At 56.9% G+C, this 24,176-nt stretch overlaps 1 protein-coding gene and 1 long non-coding RNA gene across 2 annotated transcripts; one reads left to right on the plus strand and one right to left on the minus strand.

The window, feature by feature from the left end:
* Positions 1–397: 397 nt before the first annotated feature.
* Positions 398–6,668, minus strand: LOC132517664 (uncharacterized). The gene is made up of 3 exons (XR_009539793.1): positions 6,305–6,668; positions 2,873–2,955; positions 398–1,236 (listed from the first exon to the last, which is right to left on the minus strand). It is a non-coding gene; the product is annotated as an uncharacterized LOC132517664 (long non-coding RNA).
* Positions 5,776–21,555, plus strand: ZFHX2 (zinc finger homeobox 2). Its single transcript, XM_060145290.1, has 11 exons — positions 5,776–5,955; positions 6,393–6,524; positions 7,972–10,055; positions 10,243–10,760; positions 11,318–11,558; positions 12,911–12,985; positions 13,407–13,465; positions 14,943–15,143; positions 15,534–15,660; positions 15,834–19,289; positions 19,550–21,555. Exons 3-11 carry the CDS (start codon positions 8,021–8,023, stop codon positions 20,527–20,529), a joined length of 7,692 nt encoding a protein of 2,563 aa, XP_060001273.1. The 5' UTR covers positions 5,776–5,955; positions 6,393–6,524; positions 7,972–8,020; the 3' UTR covers positions 20,530–21,555.
* The last annotated feature ends 2,621 nt before the right edge of the window (positions 21,556–24,176 follow it).

Raw genomic sequence — 24,176 nt, forward strand, 5'->3', positions numbered from 1 at the left:
CTGCAGCTGGCGGGGCCGGGGGCGGGGCCTCATCTCCATCTCTAACGGCTGTGAAATGAGGTTAGCTCCATTAGAGGCGGTGAGAGTGTAACGAGATCACACTCATTAGGGCTGGGCCATCCCAGTAATTACCACCACCCCAAACCCGCCCGCGCCAGCGGGCACGCCAGGCACGTGGCAGCACACCCGCACAGGACACCACTTCCCGCTGAACGGGAAGCCCAGGGCCCACGCGGGTGTAACCGAGAGCCTCGGGGAGACCCTTCACTAACCCCGAAGAGGTGCCGGGACAGGGCTACACCCAGGCCCTCAGCCACACACACAATAAAAAGCAATAAACATACACGTACACCCGAACTCGGGGAATAAGACACGTGGACGCGCAATTATCGTTTCCATTTATTGATCACATGCAAAGTGCCAGTCTCAGTAATGATCGTCTCAACGGGCACAACTCCAGGAGGAACTATTCCCCATTCTATTTATGAAGCAACAAGCTTTAAGCAACCCACCCGAGGACATTTACATCATAGGGAATAGAACTAGAATTTGATTCCAGGTGTCTGACCTTAAAGGCTATGTTTTAAAATAATACCATACCGTTTTTTCTGAAGTTCATATGCTATTAAGAATACACATGTGTAGACTTCCAACTTTCAGAGAGGTTATCAGAAATCTGATACCCACCACAACCCCGCCCCCAGCAGAGAGAGAGAGAGAGAGAGAGAGAGAGAGAGAGAGAGAGAGAGACACACACACGCGCGCGCGCGCGCGCGCGCACACACACAGAATGGCCAGGGCCCGTGCATAGACTGCAATGCGAATAGCGCCCCCTGGAGTCGCACAAAGCAGTGGCCTGTTCTGGCCCATCTTAACACTAACAACTGGGAGAAGGCCATCTAACGCTTTCAAGCTCAAAGGAGAGCATGACAGCACATATGCTCAAAGCAACACACATAAGAGCAGAGTAACACACTCAGACTCAAGGATCTCATTCAGAATGCTTACCAGCCAGAGCTCAGAAGCTTACAAATTAACTTGAGAGCAGAGCACTGGGGTCAGGCTACCTGAGGCCAATCTCAACTCTATTTTCCAAGTGTTAGACCTTAAAAATTACATAACCCATCTAACTCTGTTTCTATGTTTGTAAAATGGGAATGAGTAGCTGTATGTATTTTATCAGATTGTAGTGGAGGATTAGGTGATGTGATGCTTCCAGAGGGCTCAGTACAGTGCCTGACACAAGGTAAACATTTAAAGATACTATTATTAGTAGTTGTTGTTGTTGTTGTTTTAATAGTATTTAAACAGAGTCATTACTATCACAAGGGTTCATGCAGAATCAGAGAACCAGAAGGATTTATTTATATACACAGCCACTTACAATGGTATCCTTCCAAGTAATTCTAGAAGAATCGCACGTAATTCTTTTCAAGCTCAGGGAGATCAAAGGTCTTCCGCAGAGGTCCCCCATGCCAGGATCAGATAGGATCCTGAATCTAAGTTCAAGGGCACAGCTCCCTGTCCCCTGGCTCTGGAGTGCTCATACAGAAGAAGGGTTCAGAGCTGGCTTTGCGTGGTTATCTAAGCCTGGGTCTCTCCAGTGCACCTACAAGATCACACAGCTCCACACTGCTGTCCTAACACTTGTGGCATCATTGAGGGAGATGCACTGGCAAGAGGCTCCACTCCTCTCCACAACATCCTCTCCTCCAGCAGCAGACATACTGCAGCACATCTCAACAAAGCCACACAAATGTGGATGGATGTTCTCTGGTTGTGGTTTTAATGCACAGCTTCCCTTTTAGCCCCGTCTACTCCCTCCCACCCCCGTATTCTTCCTCTCAGCCTCTCCTTTCTCCTCACACCCCACCCAGTTCCCCCCCACCCACCTTAAGCATCTCGCTTGCTCCATCCCTCTCACTGGGGACAGGCCACCTGCCCAATCTGCTGCCAAAACTGGGAGCCTTCAATGAGATTCAAGATTCTCCAAGATTCGGTATTTACATGTACAGATCGAGATCCAGCTCCCCGCTCCTTCCCTCCCTCTCCCTCCCTTCTTCCTCCATCCTCTTCTCTGCCTTGGCTGTCTTTCTTTACCCTCTATGATACTCCTTTTCCTGCCTGTCTCATTTCCTGCCATTCTTATTTTCTCTCTTTAGGACAAAAATTCTCTTGCACAAAGTAAACACTCCCCAAGTATTGGGGTGCCAGGGGGATGTCTAGGAGAGATAGGTAGAATTAAAATGGAGGAATAGGAGTACCTTTTTTTGTTTTCTTTTTAAATACAGAAGGTAAGCTTTAGAGACAGAGAAAGTGATAGTTTTAATGCAAGGAGAGGCCATAATAGTTCTGATGCAAGTGTGAGCCTGGGCAAAGCTTCCAGTCTCTGGTTTGGGATAATGGGATGTCTCTAGACACAGCAATCAAGAGGGCCTGGTGAGAAATGAGGTCTGCTGCTGGGCAGACTAGATTTAAATCCTGCCCGCCAAAGAATCTGCCCTCAGTCGAAAAGGGCAGAGATGAGAGGATGAGTCCAGGTCAAGAAGGGGCAAGACAGAAGGAAAGCGTCAGCCTAGCTGCACACACCTTGCTCCCCTCTTGGGGTGGCGAGGGCGGAGAGCCAGAGAGAAGGAAAGAAACTGACCTGACAGACACCAGTATGGGCACTTTTCACATGTTACCTGTACTAGTCTTCACAACAGCTGGGTAAGGACAGTGGTGGCAGCTATGTGATCTTGTAGGTGTACTGGAGAGACCCAGGCTCAGATAACAGCACAAAGCCAGCTGTAAACCCTTGTCCTGTAAGAGCACTTGGGAGTGAGGGCCAGGGAGTTTCCAGGTGAGAAAACAGAGTGGATAAGTAACTTACCAAGGCTGCACAGCTGGTGAGTGGCGGGGAGCCAGGACTGAACCTGGGTCTAAGTGAATCCATACCCCATGTTCTTCCACTGCCTTAGAAAAGAAATCTCACCTGGTTAGAGTTTATTTGCTGTTGGTACCGACTGATCCCCCTAATGTGGGCACACACACTCCATCTTTCCTGCTTCTCTTCCCCTCCCCTCTGTGGCTGCCTCTTAAAAGCAACAGGTTGAAACCGAAAGGGGAGAAGGGCAGGGCAAAGTTAGTGTGGAAGAGGGCAGGCTGGAAGCAGGGATTTCAGAGAGAAGAAAGAAAAGGTCCCTAAAATGGGCTCCAAGGAAAGAGGATAGATGGAACAATTGGAAAAGTGAAAGGCAAAAATGTCTGGAGGGCTGGGACTTGGAAATCACTGTATGCAAATTGTAAGCAAATGTGCCAGTGCCCTCTGGCCGACTTTGCTGGGGTTTGAAGAAAAGAAAGGAGAGGGGTTTTTGTTTTTTATTTTAAGGAGGGGAGCTGGGAGGAGAAAGCCAGTCTGTCCCTGCGGGCCTGTCCTCTCCTCGGTGATGTTCCCTCCATAACCACTAGGGGGCAGTCGTGTCACTTTTCCACTCCAGCTCTGCCAGAGGTGGGAGGGGGCTCCAGCCCAGGGGAGTCCTGGTCTTGCTGGGGCTCCAGCTCCAGAGGAAGTGCCCCTGGCCAGCTTTGCCTCCAGTTCTACAGGCCCCACGGCCTGGCGCCTCCTCGGTGAGGGGCACATTCTTCCTTTTCTCAGGCCTCACTTCTTTGGTCCTTCCTTTGCCCTTGCTCCTTTGGCTCCTGTAATTCTCGGGTTCTGAAGTCTCAGAGTGTTGTCTTTTGTGGTCTCAGAGCCCGCCTTTGCAGCTTTCCACTTCACATCCAAGCCTTTCTGTCCCTCTCATAACGTCTTTCTTTGTAGCTCTCTGGGTCCTACTGTCTGTCCTGAAGCCTCCTGGTTCCCTGGCGTCTTCCTGTTCTAAGTACGGTACATTTCAAGAAGTAGGAATTCTTGTCCAGCTACTTACAGGGTGCTTTTCTGCCCACCTCCCATGGAAGAATATCTCAGTGCAGGGATTATGTTGATGGGGCAACAAGTCCCTAGCTGAGCTTTGAAAGAAGTAGCACTGCCATCCTTTCCTTCTCTCCTTGAGGAATAGCAAGGGACCTGGGTCTGGACAGAGGAAGAGGGCAATACCCCCAAAAAATCTCTTCTGTTTCCCCATAGCTTTCTCTCCATTTTCCCTTTCGCCTCACGCTGTGAGGGAAGGAAGCATTAGGGAGGGTGATGGAATGAAGGGGCAGCAAGGGAGCTCTGGAGGCTGAGGGCCATTTTGGAGCTAGATGATTCATCTTAGGGGATGACTACACCCTCAGAACTCTCCACCCTCCCCTGGCTCCAGGCCTGCCTCCTCCCATCCCCCTCGGTGGCAGCAGCCTTGTAATTTAAAGCTCTTTCTGTCGCCTCTAATGTGATCCTCTCGTTTTATTGACTCTCTCTGCCGTCTGTGGCGCCCCTTCACATCAATCTCCGCTCTAATCACACCGCCACCACTGCCTGCTCTGTCTCCCCTAACCCCTCTCCTCGCGGGCCCCCGGCCCTCGCCTCTACCCAGGTCCTTCCTTTTGACTATCCCCCCACCTCCACCCTACACCCGACCCGCCCTCTTCCTCCTTCCCTCCTCCACACGCAGGAATGCCAGGGACTTTAAGGGCTTGCCTTCTCCCTTTCCCCACGTCTAAGGTGTACCCTGAGGGAGAGGAGATGCCCTTAAGGAAAGCCTGGAACCACAGGAAGAATGACAGTGGTCTGAGGGAGAATAAGACTCTGGGCCTGGTCGTGGTGCGTGGGAACCTGTCTCCAGAAAGAGATGAAAACTGAGGTCAAGGTAGGAAGGGCAGAGAAAGGGACACAGATTCAGAGAGGGACAGAAGAAAAGACTGAGGCGGAGGAAAACGGAAGGAGGGGGGGAAAGTGAAAAAATAATTGCTGCAGTTCAAGGTTTGTAATAAATAGTGGGTGATGGGAGACGTACAGAGAAGAAGAGGGGAGGGGAGTTGGTGGCAGTGGGGGGAGTGGGAAGAGAGGCACTGAGGCAGAGATAAATTTGCAATTGAAATTCTTTCCTGTAGAGGGGGAGGGGAGGGGGAGGGGGGGAAAGAGATTTGCAATTTTAAACAGCTTCAGACCTACCCTCCCTCCGCTGATCCAGGTCTCACCCACTAGCTAGCCCAAAGCTAAGCTCCTTTGGTTTCTAGCTAGGAATCAGCTGTCTTTTTTCCAGTCCTGGGAAGTAAAAGCTTTGGAGAGAGGATTTGGGGCTTAGGTCTTCCTAGCCCTCCTCTGCAGTTTGATCTACAGTTGTGATTCGGGAGCCAGAGAGAAGTTGCTGACGGATGTGAGGTGGGCCAGCACGGGGAGAGCACCCACCAGGTTCAGCCCTCAGTGTCAGGGCCCAGGAGGGGCCGCTCTTGCCCGGTCTCAGTTCTTCCTACCAGGTGAGCCCCCATTATGGGGGTGACAGTGGAATGTCAGGCCCTCACACTCCAGCACATGTATCTCCCCACTTCCCCCAGCACCCCAAGGATTCCATAGGAAGAATACCTTTATCCCACAACTTCAGGGCTTCTGCTTTCTGGTTATGTAAGATAACTGCCCCCCCCGCCCCGCCCCCCGTCCAATTCCTTTACTTCCCTGTTAGTTCTCCACCCACCTCGGCCCAGGTGCTGATTTGCATTTTCATTAGCATTCAGAGCCAGCCCCTCGCGGAGTGCCTTAATGGCTCCTCCTTCGACTTCACGCCTGGCTGGCCCCCCAGGAGGAGGAGGGAAGTGGGAATGGGGGCCTCCAGGCTGAGTGCGGCCAGACCAAGGACCCATGCCAAATCAGGGAATCTGAAGGTGAGGGTTAGAGGCTGCCCAAGGCGGGAGAGGCCACACCACTTCCTGGCAGCACTCTGGCCTGAGCGCTAAAGGTTTAATCGTTCGATATCTGCTGATAATTGAGAACTGAAGAGGAGTCAGGCCACCTGGGACACTGGGAGAAGCATGGGATGGTGAGGCATGGGGGAATTGGTGAGTTTGAGGGGAGACCGAGGTAAAAAAGCGGGTGGGGCTCGGTAATCCTGGTCAGCTGGAGGCAGCTCGGGAATCCTGACTTCTAGACTTCGGGAGGCTCATTTCGCCAGTACTGTGTCTGCGGGGCAGTCCGGGTAGATGGAGGAGCCCAGGCCACAGCTTTGGGGTCTAGCTCTGTGCCCGCCAGTCCTTTTCTAGTCTCACCGCCTTGGAGCTGTGTGACAATCAGCAGCTAATTCAGCCTCTCTTTCTTGGGTGCCTCACCCATAAAATAAGGTTGTCGTGAGATTAAATGAGATAATTGATTAAAGCAGTTAACACAGTGCCAGGACCATGCTATACGTACCTTAATATTATTACTGTTACTTTTTTAAATCCCTGGGGAGGAGGAGGGGTGCTCATCTCACACAAGCCATTGTCTTTCAATTGGCCAGAAGCTCTTCCACCTGTGATGAGAGATGGCTATGGAATGCATCTGAGAGCAGCATGGTGTCTGCAGGCCAGAGGAAAGTCACTGTGGCCTCTCTGGCAAGAGGACCTTGACTTTGGGAAACTAACTCTTCAGGGCATGGAAAATCTGAGGGTCTTTCCCAGAGCTGATTTATTCAACAGACATGTATGGGTATGTGGCAAGCATCTTTCTCGGTACCAATGACAGGGCAACCAATAAAGGAGAGTTCCTGCGCCCATGGAACTTAGTTTCTAGAAGGGAGAAATAAGGAAACCAGGAAATATCAGGTAGTGATGAATCTCTGAAGAAAATACCCCTCCCCACCCCCCATCCCCCCCCCCACCCCGCCGGTTGTCTTAGCTTCTGTAGAGAGGCGAGGCCTGTTGGAAGAGGTGCTATTTAAGCAGACACCAAATGACAAGGAGCCACTGGGCAGAAGTCTGGGGGAAGAGCACTGCAGGCAGAGTAAACAGCTCGGGCAAGCTGCTAAGGTGGGAATGAACTTGGTGTGTTTGAGGAACCAAGAAGGCCAGTGGGCTGGAGTTAGCCAGCCAGGTGGGGTGGAGAGTATTAAAGATGTGTCAGAAGTAGGCAGGTACCAGACCAAATAGGCCTTTTTTGTAGATCAGGGAGCAGAGTTTGGATTTTATTTACAGTGCAGTGAACTCACTGATGGGTTCTCAGCAGAATATAGTATGGTTTACATTTTGAAAGGTGATTATGATGCCTGAAATTTGCTTTAAAACAATACAGGAAAACGGGAAGTGGGGGAGGATACAGATGAAACAAGATTGGCCATGAGTTAACAGCAAGGTCCTACTGTATAGTACAGGGAACTATATTCAATATCCCGTGATACACCATAATGGAATGGAATATAAAGAAGAATGTCTCTGTGTGTGTAACTGAGTCACTTTGCTGTAAGCAGAGATTGCCACAAACTGCACTTCAATTAAAGAAAAAAAAAGATTGGCCCTGAGTTTGGAGACTGTTGAAGCTGGGTGATGAGTACAAACGGGTTCCTCATATTGTTTGGTCTATCTTTATGTATGTTTGGCATTTCTCATAACTGAGAATTAAAAGATCATTCTGAGCGGAAGGAGGGGCAGTAGTGGAAGTGGAGGCCAACGTGGAGTCTGTTGCACTCGTTCAGGCAAGCGACAGTAATGGCTTGGGCCAGGCTGGTGCTGACGGAGACGTGGATGAATGGAAGGCAGAGACGCTCGCTTGAGAGGGTGCTGTCGAATTGCCTGCCTGTGGGTGAGAGGGAGGACACTTTGGGTTTCTAGCCTAAGCAACCAGATAAATGGTGGTACCAAGTTTTGAGATCGGGAAGATGGGAAGAAACAAGTTCAGGGCAGAAATAAAGAGTTCTGATTCTGGACATGTTCACTTTGAAGTCTGTTAGACGCTAAGGTAATGAAGCTTCAAGCTGGCAAATGGGTGCTTGAATCCGGCGCTCAGGGAGGAGGGTGGGGCCGGAGGATCCGGAGAATCTGCTGCCTGACTGGGTGTCTCCGCTGCCACCTCACAGCTCCGCTCTCTCCGTGTCTCCCCCACAGGGTCCTGGCTGTCACGCTGAAATGAACCCCCAGCTCTCCTCCGTCTGCCATGGCCACCCTTAACTCGTCCTCTACCGCTGACACCACCCCCTCCCCTGGGCACAATGCCCCGTCCCCGCCTCCGGACACCTCCTCTCCCCGCACCCCCTCTGATCCTGTCACCAAAGATCCCCCTGCGGCCCCCTCCGCCTCTGAGAGCATGAGGTCCTCAGAGCCCGGGGGGCAGCCCCTGGAGCCAGGCTGTGGCCTCGTCCCACCAAAGGAGATAGGGGAGCCCCAAGAGGAGCCTGGCCGTGGTGGCTCCCCGCCAAAGGGCCTGGGGGCGGAAGAGGGGGAGGGAGGAGGAGGGCTCCCTCCTGTGGACCTGAGCGACCACTTAGTCTTCACGGCTGGCGGTGAGGCCTGCCTAGTGGCCAAGCTGTCCCTGCCAGGTGGCAGCGAACTCCCGTTACCAAAGGGCTTCCCCTGGGGTGAGGCAGGCATCAAGGAAGAGCCCAGCCTGCCCCTCCTTGCCCACCCGCCCCCTGTACACCTCACTGCCCTTCACATCCAACATGGCTTTGACCCAATCCAAGGCTTTAGCTCTTCTGACCAAATTCTGTCCCATGATACCTCAGCGCCATCTCCGGCCACCTGTGAGGGAAGGGATGGAGCCTTCTGGAGCTACCAGCTGGCTCCAAACCCACCTGGAGATCCCAAAGATGGCCCCATGGGGAGCAGGGGAGGAGACCCCAGGGCACTCTTCTGGCTCTGCCTCCCGTGCCGCCTGGGTTTCGGCAGGCCCCAGGCCTTTGTGGGTCACACACAGTCTCACGGGGTGAAGCTAACCGCTGCTCAACACCAGGGCCTGCCAGGCAACCCAGCCGTGCTCCGGGAGGGGGACGAGGGCTGCGTGGCCCTCCTGAGCTTCCTGGAACCACAGCTGCCTGCTCACGCCCCTTTAGAAATACCCCTCGACAACAGCAGCGCCGTGAACATGGAGGCCCACGCGGCTCAGACCGAGGATGGCCCCGCCGCGGCCGAAGCCCAGGCCCCTGTCCTGCCTGTGGAAGAAGACGTGGCCCTCAGCCCGCCCTCCCCGCTGACAACCCCAGCCGCCTGGAACCCCAGCCCAAGCCAAGCCAAAGAATCGCCGACGCTGGCAGGCGAGGCAGGGCCAGGTTGGTTCCCCGAGGGGCAAGAGGAGGATGGAGGGCTCTGCCCCTCGCTCAACCAAAGCTCACCCACCTCCAAGGACGGGGGCGTTCTCCCTGCCCCAGTGGGCTCCCCCGAAGATCCCGGTGACCCGCCCCAGCCCTATCGCCCAGCCGACGACTACACCCCGGCCCCTGCGGCCTTCCAGGGCCTCAGCCTATCCAGCCACATGGCTCTGCTACACTCGCGCAACTCCTGCAAGACGCTCAAGTGTCCCAAGTGCAATTGGCACTACAAGTACCAGCAGACCCTGGATGTGCACATGCGGGAGAAGCACCCTGAGAGCAACAGTCACTGCAGCTACTGCAGCGCTGGGGGCGCCCACCCCCGCCTCGCCCGGGGGGAGAGCTACAACTGTGGCTACAAGCCCTACCGCTGCGACGTCTGCAACTACTCCACCACCACCAAGGGCAACCTCAGCATCCACATGCAGTCCGACAAGCACCTGGCCAACCTGCAGGGTTTCCAGGCAGGGCCGGTGGGGCAGGGGAGCCCCCAAGAGGCAGCGCTCCCGCCCCCCGCGGGGGACAAGGAGCCCAAGACCAAAGCGTCCTGGCAGTGCAAGGTGTGCAGCTACGAGACCAACATCTCCCGCAATCTGCGCATCCACATGACCTCCGAGAAGCACATGCAGAACGTCCTCATGCTGCACCAGGGGCTGCCGCTGGGGCTGCCGCCGGGGATGGTGGGGCCAGGCCCCCCTCCCCCAGCAGGGGCTGCCCCTGCCACCTCCCCTGACCTCTTCCAGTACTTCGGACCGCAGGCCCTAGGGCAGCCTCAGGCTCCCTTGCCTGGCCCTGGGCTGAGGCCAGACAAGCCCCTGGAAGCCCAGCTGCTTCTCAATGGCTTCCACCACCTCGGAGCACCTGCCCGCAAGTTCCCCACAGCTGGTAAGCTCCCTGGGTGTTCTCTTTTCCCTTCCTCGGGGCCAAACTCGGTTCCCTGCTTTCTCCCCAGGGCCAGCCCCGCCGCTTAAATAACCCCAGCTCCCTCAGCATCCACCCCTCCCATTCCCACACAGCAAGCTGACCCTTCCCTGTTCCTTCCGGGGGCTACTAACCTGTCTCTGTCCTGTAGCCCCCGGCAGCCCCTCCCCGGATGCCCACCTGCCTCAAAGTCAGCTTCTGGGCCCCTTGTCCGACGGGCTGCCTGCCTCGCCGCCCCCAGACGACAGCCCATCCCTGAAGGTGTTCCGATGCCTCGTGTGCCAGGCCTTCAGCACAGACAGCCTGGAGCTGCTGCTCTACCACTGCAGCATGGGCCGGAGCCTCCCGGAGGCCGAGTGGAAGGAGGTAGCTGGTGACACCCACCGCTGCAAGCTCTGCTGCTATGGCACCCAGCTCAAGGCCAACTTCCAACTCCACCTCAAGACCGACAAACATGCTCAGAAGTACCAGCTGGCGGCCCACCTGAGGGAGGGGGGCGGGGCCATGGGCACCCCCTCCCCAGTGCCCCTGGGAGACGGGGCTCCTTATGGGTCTGTCCCCACCCTGCACCTGCGCTGCAACATCTGTGACTTTGAGTCCAACAGCAAGGAGAAGATGCAGCTGCACGCCCGGGGTGCGGCCCACGAAGAGAACATCCAGATCTATAAGGTGAGGGCAGGGCAGGAAGGGTCTGGGATTTGAAGGGCACAGCACAGAGCCTGAGGGGGAGAGGAGAAGGGGACGGGGCTGGAGCAAGGAGATGCAGAGTGGGAAGGTGATGCGAAAACCCAGGGGGGCGGGATTGGAGAAAAAAGGCCGGGGCACCAGGGGAAAAACTATTTGGAGACAGACGTGGAGAAAGACCAAAGGATGGTGGACTCTGACCAAGTGACTCCGGTACTTTATTCAACTTTTCTGGCGTTTGGGACTAGCGGGAGGGTTCTGTGTCTGCTCAGTCCATCTTGTCCCCGAAGTTCAAGAGGATGGAACCAGATTCCATTCATATACTAGGAGGGAGTCCAGGATTGGTAGTAGGAAGAGGAGGAGACGCTGGAGAAAAGGCAGTCACACTCAGGTGGCCAAAGGAAGGAAGAGGAGAGTCCAAGAGGGAGGAAGGGGTGTCGGGGTGCTGCTGGTCAGGCCCCCCGGGGAGGCAAAGGGGCCCCCAGGACCTGGGGGCATCCATCTGTCCTTCTGCACCTGAGCAGCCTCCCTCCCGTTTCCAGTTTCTGCTGGAGATGGAGGGGGCAGCGGCGGGGACGGAGCTGGGGCTGTTCCGCTGCCTGCTGTGCGCCTGGGAGACGCCCTCCCGCCTGACTGTGCTGCAGCACCTGCGCGCCCCTGCCCACCGCGATGCCCAGGCCCAGTGGCGCCTGCAGCTGCTACAGAGCGGCCCCGCAGCCGACGAGGGGCTCTCAGCTCTTCAGAGCATCCTGAGCTTCAGCCACGGGCAGCTCCGGCCTCCCGGTGAGGAAGAGGGGACTGGAGAAGAAGAGGTGGGCGGGGAGGGCAGCCAGGGCGGGAGCTGGGGGCCCAGGAGAAAGTGGCACGGGGACGAGAAATGGGTCCGTGCACAGTCCAGAGCAAGCGGAAAGGCGCTGGGAAGGCTGCTGAAACTGGCTTTTAGGAACACTGGGGCAGCCAAGGGAAGTGGGGGACAAGAGGCTGTTGGAGGAGGAGGCAGAGAAGAGCAGGGATTTTGCTGGGTGGAGAGGTAGAGCAGGAAGGGAGGTGAGAAGGAACCACCCAGTGATTCCGAGTGGTGACTGTGTGCTGGCAAAGCTTGGGGTGGGCGGGTGGGCTGGGCGTGTGTGGGGTGTGGCAGCAGCTGGTCAGAAGGAGAGGAAGGGAGAAAAACAGATAGAATCAGCTTTGGGCTGGGCCAGGACTTGTCAGAAGGAGGTGGGAGCTGGGGGCATGGCCCGAAGGCAGCAGGGTGGGAAGCCCTTGATGAGCTCCCCAGCCTCTTCCTGTCTCCTAGGAGGTCTTCAGTCCGAAGGCTGGGCTTAGGGTCCCCCTTAGGCAGCTGAGGTTGTACGAGAGAGACTGGGCAGAGCCCGCCAGGCACCATTGACCCAGAGGGTGCAGAAGAGCCTGGAAGGGGCTGTGAGAGCTGGACACAGGTGTCCGGGCTTTGCAGAGGCCGGCGGTGGGCAAGGGTGAGGGCAGGGGCAGCAGGAACCAGGAACAGGCAGCATTGACTGGTGCTAATTGAATTGCCAATACACTGGCTGGAGTTAAGTGCCGGAAGGGCCCAGATCAATAGCTAACGATCCTGGAGCAGGACTGAATGGAGTTAAGGAACTTTAACACTTTAATTAGCCGCCACCGAAAATAAATTCCTACACATCTGTCAATTCTTGCTTGAGTGGTAATCTCCTCTCCCAGCTAGACCTGCCGCCTCCTGCTCGCTGCAGCTGCTTCCTTTCAACCTCACCTGCCCTCTTCGGCGCCCCTCACTCTACATTTCTGGGCTCCCTTCTTCCAGGATCAGTCACGACAGGGAGCTGAGTTTGGTCCTGTTTCTATCGCCTGCTGCTGGACCTGTTCCCTCATCTTTAATGACGGGGCTAGACTCGCAGAGATGATTTCTTAGGCTCTACCAGTTCCAACACTGTAATTTCCCCCCTCATCCTCTGTATTTCTTTTTGGCGGCTTTTTGTCCTCTCCTGCCTATTGACTCATCTATCCATCTTCTCCCTTTACTGCCTGGCTGCTTGTCCTGCTTCTTCTGCCCTATGTCCTCCCTCCTCTGCCCTATGTCCTCCCTCCTCTGATGCTTCATCCTTTTAAATTGACTCTCTCTTCATCCTACACAGGGAAGGCTCCTGTCACCCCCTTAGCTGAGCCACCCACCCCTGAGAAAGAGGCCCAGAATAAGACAGAACAATTGGGTGAGTTGCTCATCTGATCCATTTCTTTCTCCATCCCTTGCCCTCCTCACCCCCCAGTCCTAATATTATACATTCTGAGGTGCTCATGGGACCTTGCGGTAATCCAGACACCCAGCAAGGCCTCCTGTGCAGAAGGAGCTAAAGTGATCAAAAGGGCTCATCAGAGGGAAGGGAGGCGGAGCCACAGAAAGCTGGGTGCTTTTGCCCTCTGGCCATCCCGCTAACCGGGCTCAGCCCTGCCAAGCTCCACTCCCTGTACTGAGCGCAGTTCTGTGCTTCCCTGCCCTTTCTCCCTTTCCCCAGAGCCCACCCCTACCTTGGAAGCCCTCTGCTACAAATCAGGTCATCTTAAGGGCCGGGGGTCTGTGAAAGGAAGAGGGAGGGGCTGTCAGAGTCTCTTAATCTCTCCTTTCATCTTCAGCTTCTGAAGAGGCAGAGAACAAGACTGGCCCTCCTGGAGACAGTGCCGGCCAGACCACGGTCAGAACCGGGGTAACTGGGAAGATCTTGGGGGAGGGTGTCTAATTTTACTGAGATCTGCTCATATCCTAAAGGCTGAACTTCTAATTAGTAGGTCTTTACAGACAAGAGATTTCAGACCAAAGGCAGATCTAATTTTATCATGCTTGTGACTTACGTCACTCCAAATACATTTCAGAAATTGCACCTAGGTCCAGTTACCGGATGTGAGCACCAGCTGAGCCAGCCCTGAGGGGTGGAGCACAGAGGGAGACAGAATGAAAAGAGAAAGGCAAAAATAAAACACTAGCTGCTGCCCAGCTCTTTGTTCCTGTTGGGAGCAGAAAGATGTGAAGTTCATCTTCTACAGAGAACCCCGAGCCTGGGTGGAACTGCCCTGGCACCTCCTTCCTCAGGCTAGAGGAACTGACCCAGATGATCCACGCAGACAGGAAGCTCTGCAAGTCTCCGAGTGGCTGACCCAGGCAGGGCCCAAGAGTAGCTTAGCTCTGTGGCCTGAAAGGGTTCATTCTGAGGGGATTCCCAGCCTTTGGTCTTGAGGTGCCACCCTGTGCCTCCCAGCTCTCCAAACCGGACTGCAATATGCCGTGTGTATTACGACTGCAAACTGCTGCAGTGACGGCTTATGTCCTCAGCTCCCCTGCCTCCTAACTCCTGTTCCAGCTATCTGCTCCCAGGGCTATAGGTGCGTTAAGATGAGCGTCCGAATACCTTTCCTTTACGGCCATATCCTCCCTGACACGCGGGCCTGGACCAGTGGCACAGGCGACAGGAGAGGAAGTGCAGGCTGACAGAAATGCAGGCTGCAGGTCAGGCAGTCAGGTGACTGAGGCGGAAGTAGGGGGGCCTTCACGCCCCACCCCAGGCTCTCCAGCCCCACCCTCTGGAGGTACGGGCGGGAATGCGCCAACAGCGCCAGGCCAGAATTTTCCAGGGCCACTGGGGGAGCTGTGGTGTTTGTTTACGTTAAAAAGGGAAGGGGAGAAAAAGGCAGGCAAAGAAAGTGGGAAGGAGGGAGAAAGAGCCGGCTTCTGAGCAGACAGGTAGGGAGCGCCCCGCTTAGTCCAGGGACCTTGGAGAGGCAGAGTGGCAGGGATTCAGGAGCCTCTGGGTCCAGGAAGTGCCAGAAGCAAGGGGAGCTATTTCACGGAGGAGCACAGGCAGGGTGGGGGCAGGTAAGAAAACTAAATCAGAGGAGGTAGGTACAGGGCCGTCCTGTCGGCTGGAGAACGGAGTAGGGCAGCAGCGACAGGGGAAGAGAGAGGCCAGGATGGAGGGAGAGGGCAGGACAGAGAAGGCGGGCCAGCCGGGGCAGCCCAGCCTAGGCCTTTGTCCCCGTCCAAGTGAAGCGAGGGAGGAGCCAGCTTTCAGGACTGGGACTCCTCCTCCAGCAGGGGTAGGACCAGGCTGTGTCCGGGTAAGTGATGGTGAGTCCCACCCCTCCCTGACACCTCCCCCCACCGCCTGTGTGCCCCAGGTGTTCTGCTGTCCATACTGCAGTTTCCTGAGCCCAGAGTCCGAGCAGGTGAGGGCGCACGCGCTCTCCCAGCACGCAGTGCAGCCCAAGTACCGGTGCCCTCTGTGCCAGGAGCAGCTGGTGGGCCGGCCTGCCCTGCACTTCCACCTCAGCCACCTGCACAACGTGGTGCCCGAGTGCGTTGAGAGGCTGCTGCTCGCGGTGAGTATGGGCTGGGGGGCAAGGCAGGAGGGGAGGCAGAGGCCGCGGTGTCCGGGCAGCTGTGTGTGCTGAGGGGAGCGGCTCTGCGTGGATCTGAAGGTGGAGTTTAGAGCTGGAGGGAACCTCAGAGCCGAAACCTGTCCAGAGCCTCTACTCGCTGGGGAGGAAGCGCCCTTGGGTCCTGAGAGGAGCTGTTCCACAGCAGGCACGGCTGCCGGACAGGACAGGCAGCAGCCCAGGCCCTCCCCTCCGTGGGGAAGGCAGAAGTGAGGTGGGAGGTTTGTCCACAGAGGAGACTGGAGCTGGGCTGCACACAGACACAGGTGCCGAGCTGGGGGGTCTGGGGTAGCGGGACGGTGGGGGAAGTCACTGGGATCTCTTCCATCGCAGGCCACAACTGTAGAGATGACCTTGACGACCAAAGTGCTGCCTGGGCCCACTCTAAGCCCTCTGGGGGACGGCCCAGAGCCCCCCGCTCCCGGGCCAGAGTCTGTGCCCAGCAGAGACCAAGCAGCAGGTAAGGAAGGGAGGGCAGACCTCCCAAGGTGGCAGGAAAGGGGACCTGGATTCCTCGGACCAAGAAGGTCTAAAGACAACTGAGGCAAGGATGAGTTGCCCTAGATATTGAGTGGGTGGGGTCTGACTTAGACAAGGTTCCCTTCTCACTGCGCCCCCTTCTCTCTCCCCTAGAAGGCCCTCACGTGACCCCGGAAGCCAGTCCCGATCCTCTTCCTGAGCCTCCCCTGCCCTCAGCCGAGGCCCCAGACAAGCCCATGGGAAGCCCTGACCAGCCCCCTTCTCCAGCCCCGTCTCCAGCCCCTCGGCCCGATGCCCAAGCTGACGAGGTAGCTCCTCCACCCACCACGGCTGAGGAGGAAGAGGGGGCTGGCGGGGAGCCCCGCCTGGCAGAGCCAGCTCCGGCTGACTCTCGCCACCCTCTGACTTATCGGAAGACCACCAACTTTGCCCTGGACAAGTTTCTCGACCCTGCCCGGCCCTACAAGTGCACTGTGTGTAAGGAGTCCTTCACGCAGAAGAACATCCTCCTGGTCCATTATAACTCGGTCTCCCACCTGCACAAGATGAAGAAGGCTGCCATTGATCCCTCCGGGCCTGCCCGCGGGGAAGCCGGGGCCGCGCCCGCCCCTGCTGCTGCCACAGACAAGCCCTTTAAGTGCACGGTCTGCCGCGTCTCGTACAACCAGAGCTCCACCCTGGAGATCCACATGCGCTCCGTCCTGCACCAGACTCGCTCGAGGGGAGCCAAGACGGATGCCAAGGCCGAGGGGCCAGAGCGCGGCCCAGAAGAGCCCAAGGAAGGCGAGACTGAGGGGGAGGTGGGCACTGAGAAGAAGGGCCCTGACCCTGGTGGCTTCGTGTCTGGTGGACTGCCCTTCCTGTCCCCTCCCCCACCTCCCCTGGACCTGCACCGATTCCCAGCCCCACTCTTCGCCCCACCAGTCCTGCCCTCCTTCCCTCTGGTGCCCGAGTCCCTGCTTAAGCTCCAGCAGCAGCAGCTGCTCCTGCCCTTCTACCTCCATGACCTCAAGGTAGGGCCCAAACTGGCACTGGCTGGGCCCGCGCCCCTGCTGTCCCTGCCGGCCGCCACCCCTCCTCCCCCGCCCCCTAAGGCCGAGCTGGCTGAGCGAGAGTGGGAGCGGCCACCCGCGGCAGAAGAGGGGAACGAGACGGCGCCCAGCTCACCCCCCCAGCCAACACCCAACGAGGCAGCCCGCACTGCAGCCAAAGCCCTTCTAGAAAACTTTGGCTTTGAGCTGGTGATCCAGTACAATGAGGGGAAGCAGGCTGTGCCCCCTCCCCCAACCCCACCCCCACCCGAGGCCCTGGGGGGCGGGGACAAGCTGGCCTGCGGGGCCTGTGGGAAACTCTTCTCCAACATGCTCATCCTCAAGACACACGAGGAGCACGTGCACCGCCGCTTTCTGCCCTTTGAGGCCCTGAGCCGATATGCCGCTCAGTTTCGAAAGAGCTATGATAGCCTCTACCCACCCCCGGCAGGGTCCCCCAAACCTCCCGATGGGCCTCTGGATTCACCTGCTCCCCACCTGGGCCCAGAGCCCGAGGCAGGGGGGGCCCGCCCCCCTGAGGAGCGAGGCCGGGCAGCAGGACGCTGGCCCCCAGAGGAGGAGGAAAGCTCCAGAGGGAATCTTCCTCCCCTGGTGCCTGCAGGCCGCCGCTTCTCCAGAACCAAGTTCACAGAGTTCCAGACCCAAGCCCTGCAGTCCTTCTTTGAGACCAGCGCCTACCCCAAGGACGGAGAGGTGGAGCGGCTCGCGAGTCTCTTGGGCCTGGCTAGCCGCGTGGTGGTGGTGTGGTTCCAGAACGCCCGCCAGAAGGCTCGCAGAAGTGCCGGCGACGGTGGGCCTGTGCCCAGCGGGGGAGGCACTGGGGGAGCCTCCGGCTGCCGGCGCTGCCGCGCCACCTTCTCCTGTGTGTTTGACTTGGTGCGGCACCTCAAGAAATGCTATGACGACCAGCATCCGGAAGAGGAGGAAGAGGCAGAGAGAGGGGAAGAGGAGGAAGACGCAGAAGAGGAAGACGCAGAGGAGGAACAGGGCCCAGAACCCCCAGCGGGGCCTGAGGGCCCATCACCAGAACCTCCAGACAGGGAAGAGCTGGGCCAAGCAGAGGCCACAAAGCCAGGAGGCAAAGAGCCTGAAGGGAGGGCCCCTCCCTCGCCCTCCCCCGTCCACGCCTGTGACCAGTGCGCCATGTCTTTCCCCAGCCAGGACCTCCTGACCAGTCACCGCCGGCTCCACTTCCTGCCACCTGTGCAGCCCAGCACTGCCCCCCACCTCCTAGAGCTGCCCTTGCTGGTGTTCGGGGAGCGAAACCCTCCGGTGCCAGGCACTCCACCAGTGCCAGGGCCACCCCTCAAACGGAAGCACGAGGACGGTAGCCTGTCACCCACGGGCAGCGAAGCAGGGGTGGGTGGGGAGGGTGAGCCCCCCAGGGATAAGCGCCTGCGCACCACCATCCTGCCCGAGCAGCTGGAGATCCTGTACCGCTGGTACATGCAGGACTCCAACCCGACGCGCAAGATGCTCGACTGCATCTCCGAGGAGGTGGGGCTCAAGAAGCGAGTGGTGCAGGTCTGGTTCCAGAACACCAGGGCCCGGGAGAGGAAGGGCCAGTTCCGAAGCACCCCCGGGGCAGTGCCCAGTCCGGCAGTCAAGGTCCCCATCACACCCAGCCCTGCACCCTTCCCCAAGTTCAACCACTTGCTGGGCAAGGTGGATGATGGGGCTGGGAGGGAGGCCCCAAAGAGGGAAACACCCGCTTTTCCCTACCCCACGGTCACCCCTGCTGCTGGGCCTCTGCCTTTCCTGCCACCTGGGAAAGAGGCCCCCACTCTGACACCAGAGCCACCTCTACCTCTCCCACCGCCCCCTCCAACCAATGAGGATGAGGGCCCAGAGGAACCGTCTAAAGCTTCTCCAGAGAGTGAGGCTTGCAGTCCATCTGCAGGGGATTTAAGTGATTCGTCAGCTTCCAGCCTGGCTGAACCAGAGTCCCCTGGGACTGGAGGGACCAATGGGGGCCCAGGAGGTGGGGCTGGGGTCCCAGACGGAATGGGGCAGCGGCGCTACAGGACCCAGATGAGCAGTCTGCAGCTAAAGATCATGAAAGCCTGCTATGAAGCCTACCGCACCCCTACCATGCAGGAGTGTGAGGTGCTGGGGGAGGAGATTGGGCTGCCCAAGAGAGTCATCCAGGTCTGGTTCCAGAATGCTCGTGCCAAGGAGAAGAAGGCCAAGCTGCAGGGGGCAGCAGTCGGTGGGGCTGGGGGCAGCAGTGAGGGCCCCTTGGGAGCCCAGCGCACCGACTGCCCCTACTGTGACGTCAAGTATGACTTCTATGTCTCCTGCCGAGGCCACCTCTTTTCCCGCCAGCACCTGGCCAAGCTCAAGGAGGCAGTCCGAGCCCAGCTGAAGAGTGAAAGCAAGTGCTACGACTTGGCCCCAGCACCCGAGGCACCCCCCGCTCCCAAGGCTCCACCTGCCACCACACCCGCCTCTGTGCCCCTCGGGGCTGCCCCGGCTCTGCCTCGCCTGGCCCCGGTCCTCTTGTCCGGCCCAGCTCTGGCCCAGCCCCCGCTGGGCAGCTTAGCTCCTTTCAGCGCAGGTGAGTGAGAGGTTGGGAGAAGCTGGACCTCAGAGGGCATCTCCCTCTGATGAGGTGCCCTTCCTTTTCCTTCTTGACTCCTCCCATCTCCAGTCTCCTCCCTGGCCTCCCTGTGTTTCCAGCTGGTGGGGTAGAGAAGGGAGGAGAGGGAGCATGGAGGCCAGGCGGTGGGGACGCATGAGTACGTGGCTGGAGGTGGCCTCCAGCAGGAAGGATGGCAGCGCCAGGAGGTGGCTAATCCGCACTCTTCATCTTCCTAGGCCCTGCAGCCTCCTCAGGCCTCCTTGGCCTCGCCACTTCGGTCCTGCCTGCTACCACAGTGGTCCAGACTGCTGGCCCAGGCTGCCCCTTACCTCAGAGACCTATGCCCGACCACACCAACACCTCCACAGTAGGCACCACTGACCCTGCCCCAGGCCCGCCTACTGAACCCTCTGGGGACAAGGTCTCCGGTGAGCGAAAGCCAGCTGCAGCCCCCGCCAACTCCTCTACCGATGCCCTCAAGAACCTCAAAGCATTGAAGGCCACTGTCCCAGCCCTGTTGGGGGGCCAGTTCCTGCCCTTCCCGTTGCCCTCTGCAGGGGGGGCCACGCCCCCAGCTGTCTTTGGCCCCCAGTTACAGGGGGCCTACTTCCAACAGCTCTATGGCATGAAGAAGGGACTGTTTCCCATGAACCCCGTGATACCTCAGACCCTCATCGGACTGCTCCCCAACGCCCTCCTCCAGCCACCGCCCCAGGCCCCCGAGCCCATAGCCACAGCGCCTCCGAAGCCACCTGAACTGCCCGCTCCGGGGGAGGGGGAGGCCGGGGAGGCCGATGAGCTGCTGACAGGCAGCACGGGCATCTCCACCGTGGACGTGACCCACCGCTACCTTTGCCGCCAGTGCAAGATGGCATTTGACGGGGAGGCCCTGGCCACTGCTCACCAGAGATCCTTCTGCTTCTTTGGGCGGGGCTCTGGGGGTTCCATGCCCCTCCCACTGCGGGTGCCCATCTGCACCTACCACTGCCTGGCATGTGAGGTGCTGCTGAGTGGGCGAGAAGCCCTGGCCTCGCACCTGCGCTCCTCGGCCCACAGGCGCAAGGCGGCCCCGCCCCCAGGGGGCCCACCTGGCGCCGCCACCAACGCCGCCACTGCCGCCACGGCTGCTGTGGCTTTTGCCAAAGAGGAAGCAAGATTACCTCACACGGACTCCAACCCAAAAACTACTACTACCTCTACACTTCTAGCTTTATAAACAGATAAACCAAGACACGGGGGCAGGGAGGGCCTCGGGGCTCCTCTTACCCCAAGGGGTGTCTGGTGGGAGCTCAAATCCCTAACCCTACCCTTGGCCCTGCCCACCCCCCCTGGGAATCTCTCAGTTCCCACCCTCAGTGGGCTTCACACACCCCACCTCCAGCAGAGTCCTGCCTCCTCCTCCACCCCCAGACACACCGATCCTTCACAAATCCTTGCCCCTTGGTCTTCACGGCCAACACATCCATCTTGCCATCTCGATTATTCATTCACATCCACCCTGCCCACCAGACACAAAATCTATCCTTGGTTTCATCTTCTTACAGCCTCTTTCCTACTGAATTCCCAGTCACCCTTCCAACTCCTATAAACACACAAATATGTTATCCCATGCTGTTCCACTGACTGAGAAAACACCAAAAAAAAAAAAAAGAAGAAGAAGAAGAAGAAAGGAAAAAGAAAACCCAAGACAAGGAAGGGGGAAGGAAAATAAACTTTGCCACTCCCCCTTCTCCTTCCTACCCCCCTCGTCTAGAGCGCCATACCGCTCACAAACTCCTTCCAAATACTCAGTTGGCTCCCAAGGTTGGAGCCTGGGATGGGCAGGGAGCCCACGAAACTCTAACCAAACTGGAGGTCAGCGGGGAGAAGTGCTCCCAGCTCACTCTCCTCACACCCCTCCCTCCTCATCTGACAGGGGAGCCCCTGTGGCCTGAACTCTAGGGGAAGCCGCGGCCAGGAACCCCTCTGCCAGCCCCGACCCTGCACCCTGGAAACTGCAGTAACTTATTCTCAAAGGCTTTAAACACAGAGATCCTCTCAGCAGCCGTCGGCCTGCCCCTTGTCCCAGCCCTGCCACGTGGCGGTCCAGCCTCCAGGACCGGCGCTGCCCACCAACGGCAAATCCAAAGTTCTTTAATGAAAAACTGAAACACACAACCAAAAAAAAAAAAAAAACCACGAGTGCGAGAGAGAGCACGCACACATGTGCGGGAGAGAGAGATGGAGAGACCAGAGGAATGAACTAATGAAAAACAAACTTGGAAAACACAGGAAAAAAAAAAAGAAAAAAGCCTGAAAACTCTCTCATCAAACAAGTGGTTTTTTTCCTGTTTGTGTCATTCCCCACCCCACCCCATTTTAAGGGTTCAAGCGTCTTTGAACCACCTTGTCTCTGGAAGATCAAATGGCTTTAAGTCCTTGCTTGGGTTCAGTGGTCCACAAGACTAACGGGAGTGCAGCCCTGCCCTGGCTGTGCCCGGCCTCAGAAGCAGGAGCTGGTAATGGGGAGAAGAGCCTGGAGGCTGGGGAAAGAACCCCATCCTTGCCCCCTGAATTGAGTATTTATCAGGACAGGTAACAAACATTCCCTCATTCTCAGCTGTGAGTTACAAAAGTCAGTGTCACTGAAAGTAGCTTGGCCGTCTCAGGAGGAAAGGGGTGGACTAGGCCGGGCAGTCTGGTTTCTGAATCTTGGGTATGCTTCCCTTTCATGTAGCTGCCACCGTCTCCTCTCATTCACTTCTTTCACAAACCTCTCCTCCCATTCCCTTCCTGGCGCCCCCTTCAGATTTCTGGCACTTCTTGAACCTTTTTGCCTTTGTGGGGACCCTTATTCCCTGTCTGTGTTCTTCCCACACCACCCCATCCTCTCCCCCTGCTTCCTCCGGCCTGGCCCATCTCCTCCAGGAAGCAGCAGGTGCTGCTGGAGGTATCCCCGCAACACACACACACAAAGGAGTCAGGGCCTCCCTATGAAGCTCATGGGGTCTCGAGCTGATGACAGCTAAGGGGATGGGTGGGCAAGGAGATGACCAAAGCACAAGGTGAACCTTTGATAGAGTGAGATCACCAAGGGAACCAACAGATGAGGAATGCGCTAGAAGAGGGTTCCCCACCTCTAACCTCGTTGTCTCTGTAAGCATCAAGTAACTGTGGCAACTCCAAAGCCCAGCCACAGTGGCACTGGGTGGAGACGCAGGTGTTTTAGCAAAGAAAAGCCTGCAAAAATTTCCCAGTCCTCCAGGTAGTCTCTCCTACGACCCTTGCCCCTAAGACCTCCCCCTTCTAGGTAGTCTCCTTCCAAACTCTCCCTGCAGGCTGCTTCTACTACCAGTATCCATTTCATACACGCAAACACACAAATTCAGCCAGCCCTGGGATTTAGGTTTCCTGGCCTGTCACTCTGTTCCTTGAACATGTTAATACTGAAGCAGTGGCTTATGTGCAGAAAAGATAGGAGGAGAGAAAAGGGGAGGGAAAACTTAGCTCAGTTCCTAGTCTCCATATGCTCTGTGAATCTCACTTCTGGTCCCATTCATTTCTAAAATGAAAAGCTCCTAACCTAGCACATCAGGGGTGGGGTGGATTACTTATTCTGATGATGCCAAAAATGCCAGTTACAAATGCAAGCAAGAAGAGTGAAATTGCCCAACCATGGGCTTGCTGTTGCTGCTCCCACCTTTCCCCCACCTCAGCATCTCTTGTGCACCCCTCCCTCCCTCCCTCTCTATCCTTTTCTCTCTCCTGTTGAAATTCTGTGTATAAAACTATTTTCTTAGCAGCATGTGTATGAGGAAAGAAGCTTTTTCACTCTGTGCTTTCTGGGAATGTGATATGTGTATAAAAGTTGAAAACAAACAAAGAAAAATTAGAGAAAAAAAAACAGGAGAAAAAGAGGGAACGTTTTAAAGAAAACCTTGGCAAACACCTTGCATGGGATGATTAGAGGTGTGGTTTCATGCATTTTAGGGATTTACAGCCAGGGTAGGTTGGCTTTAGTTTGAACTATGAATATCTTCACCAGGAGTTAATAATCTCTTACACCCAGATTCCCTGGCGTGGAGAATCCCATGTACATTCACAGTCGTGGACTAGAGCTGAGTAGCTGTCCTTACCAGGAACCCTATAACCTGGGGGACAGAAGAGCCTGGCCAACTGCTGACCTAGGTCAGTCAACGTGCTTCTGGAGGGTGTGCCATTCCACGTTCCCAGTGGCTGGAGCATTCCTCCCTGATCCCTTCCTGAGACCACAATCCTCAGCAGCAGCACTTCTGCACTGGAGATTCAGTGAGTGGGTGGCTCCTGTGGACAGAGGCTGAGTCGGCACAGCCCCGCGCAGAATGCTAGAGGTGAATGCCAAGTCGCCCAGGTTAAACTGTGTTGCTTCTGTGGAGCAGTAAACCAACTCGAGCGCATGGCACATCCATACCTATCTTGTGGTACCCGCCCCTCCCCGCCAGCTCTAAAGTGAGCCTGAATCAAGGGCTCATAAGACTGGTCTTCCATGGCTCGGGGCAAAGGCTTAGGGTTTCTGACATACCCAGGTCCTAAAGCATCCAAATTCTGGTCCACCCTACTTACTGTCAGGGTCAGTACCAGGAGGAGGAGGTGGAAATGATCTTGGCTGTCTTTGCTCTAAACCAGAGCCTGTATGGGGATGGCTTAAGGTACCCAGTTCTCAACTAGGAACAAAAATCAAAGTCTGTGGAAGAAAATGAGAAAATCTGAAGCCGTAGTGGCCAAATGGGGCAGAGTCTGCAATAGGACCACAGAAAGAGACCTGTTCTTCCCCCCGACCCTCTAGCCCCTGGAGTAGACACATTCGCTCCTCTAATCATTCATCCCTGTATAGATACTCACATC

This window comes from Lagenorhynchus albirostris, chromosome 1 (genome assembly GCF_949774975.1).
Source record: "Lagenorhynchus albirostris chromosome 1, mLagAlb1.1, whole genome shotgun sequence".
Taxonomy (NCBI): domain Eukaryota; kingdom Metazoa; phylum Chordata; class Mammalia; order Artiodactyla; family Delphinidae; genus Lagenorhynchus; species Lagenorhynchus albirostris.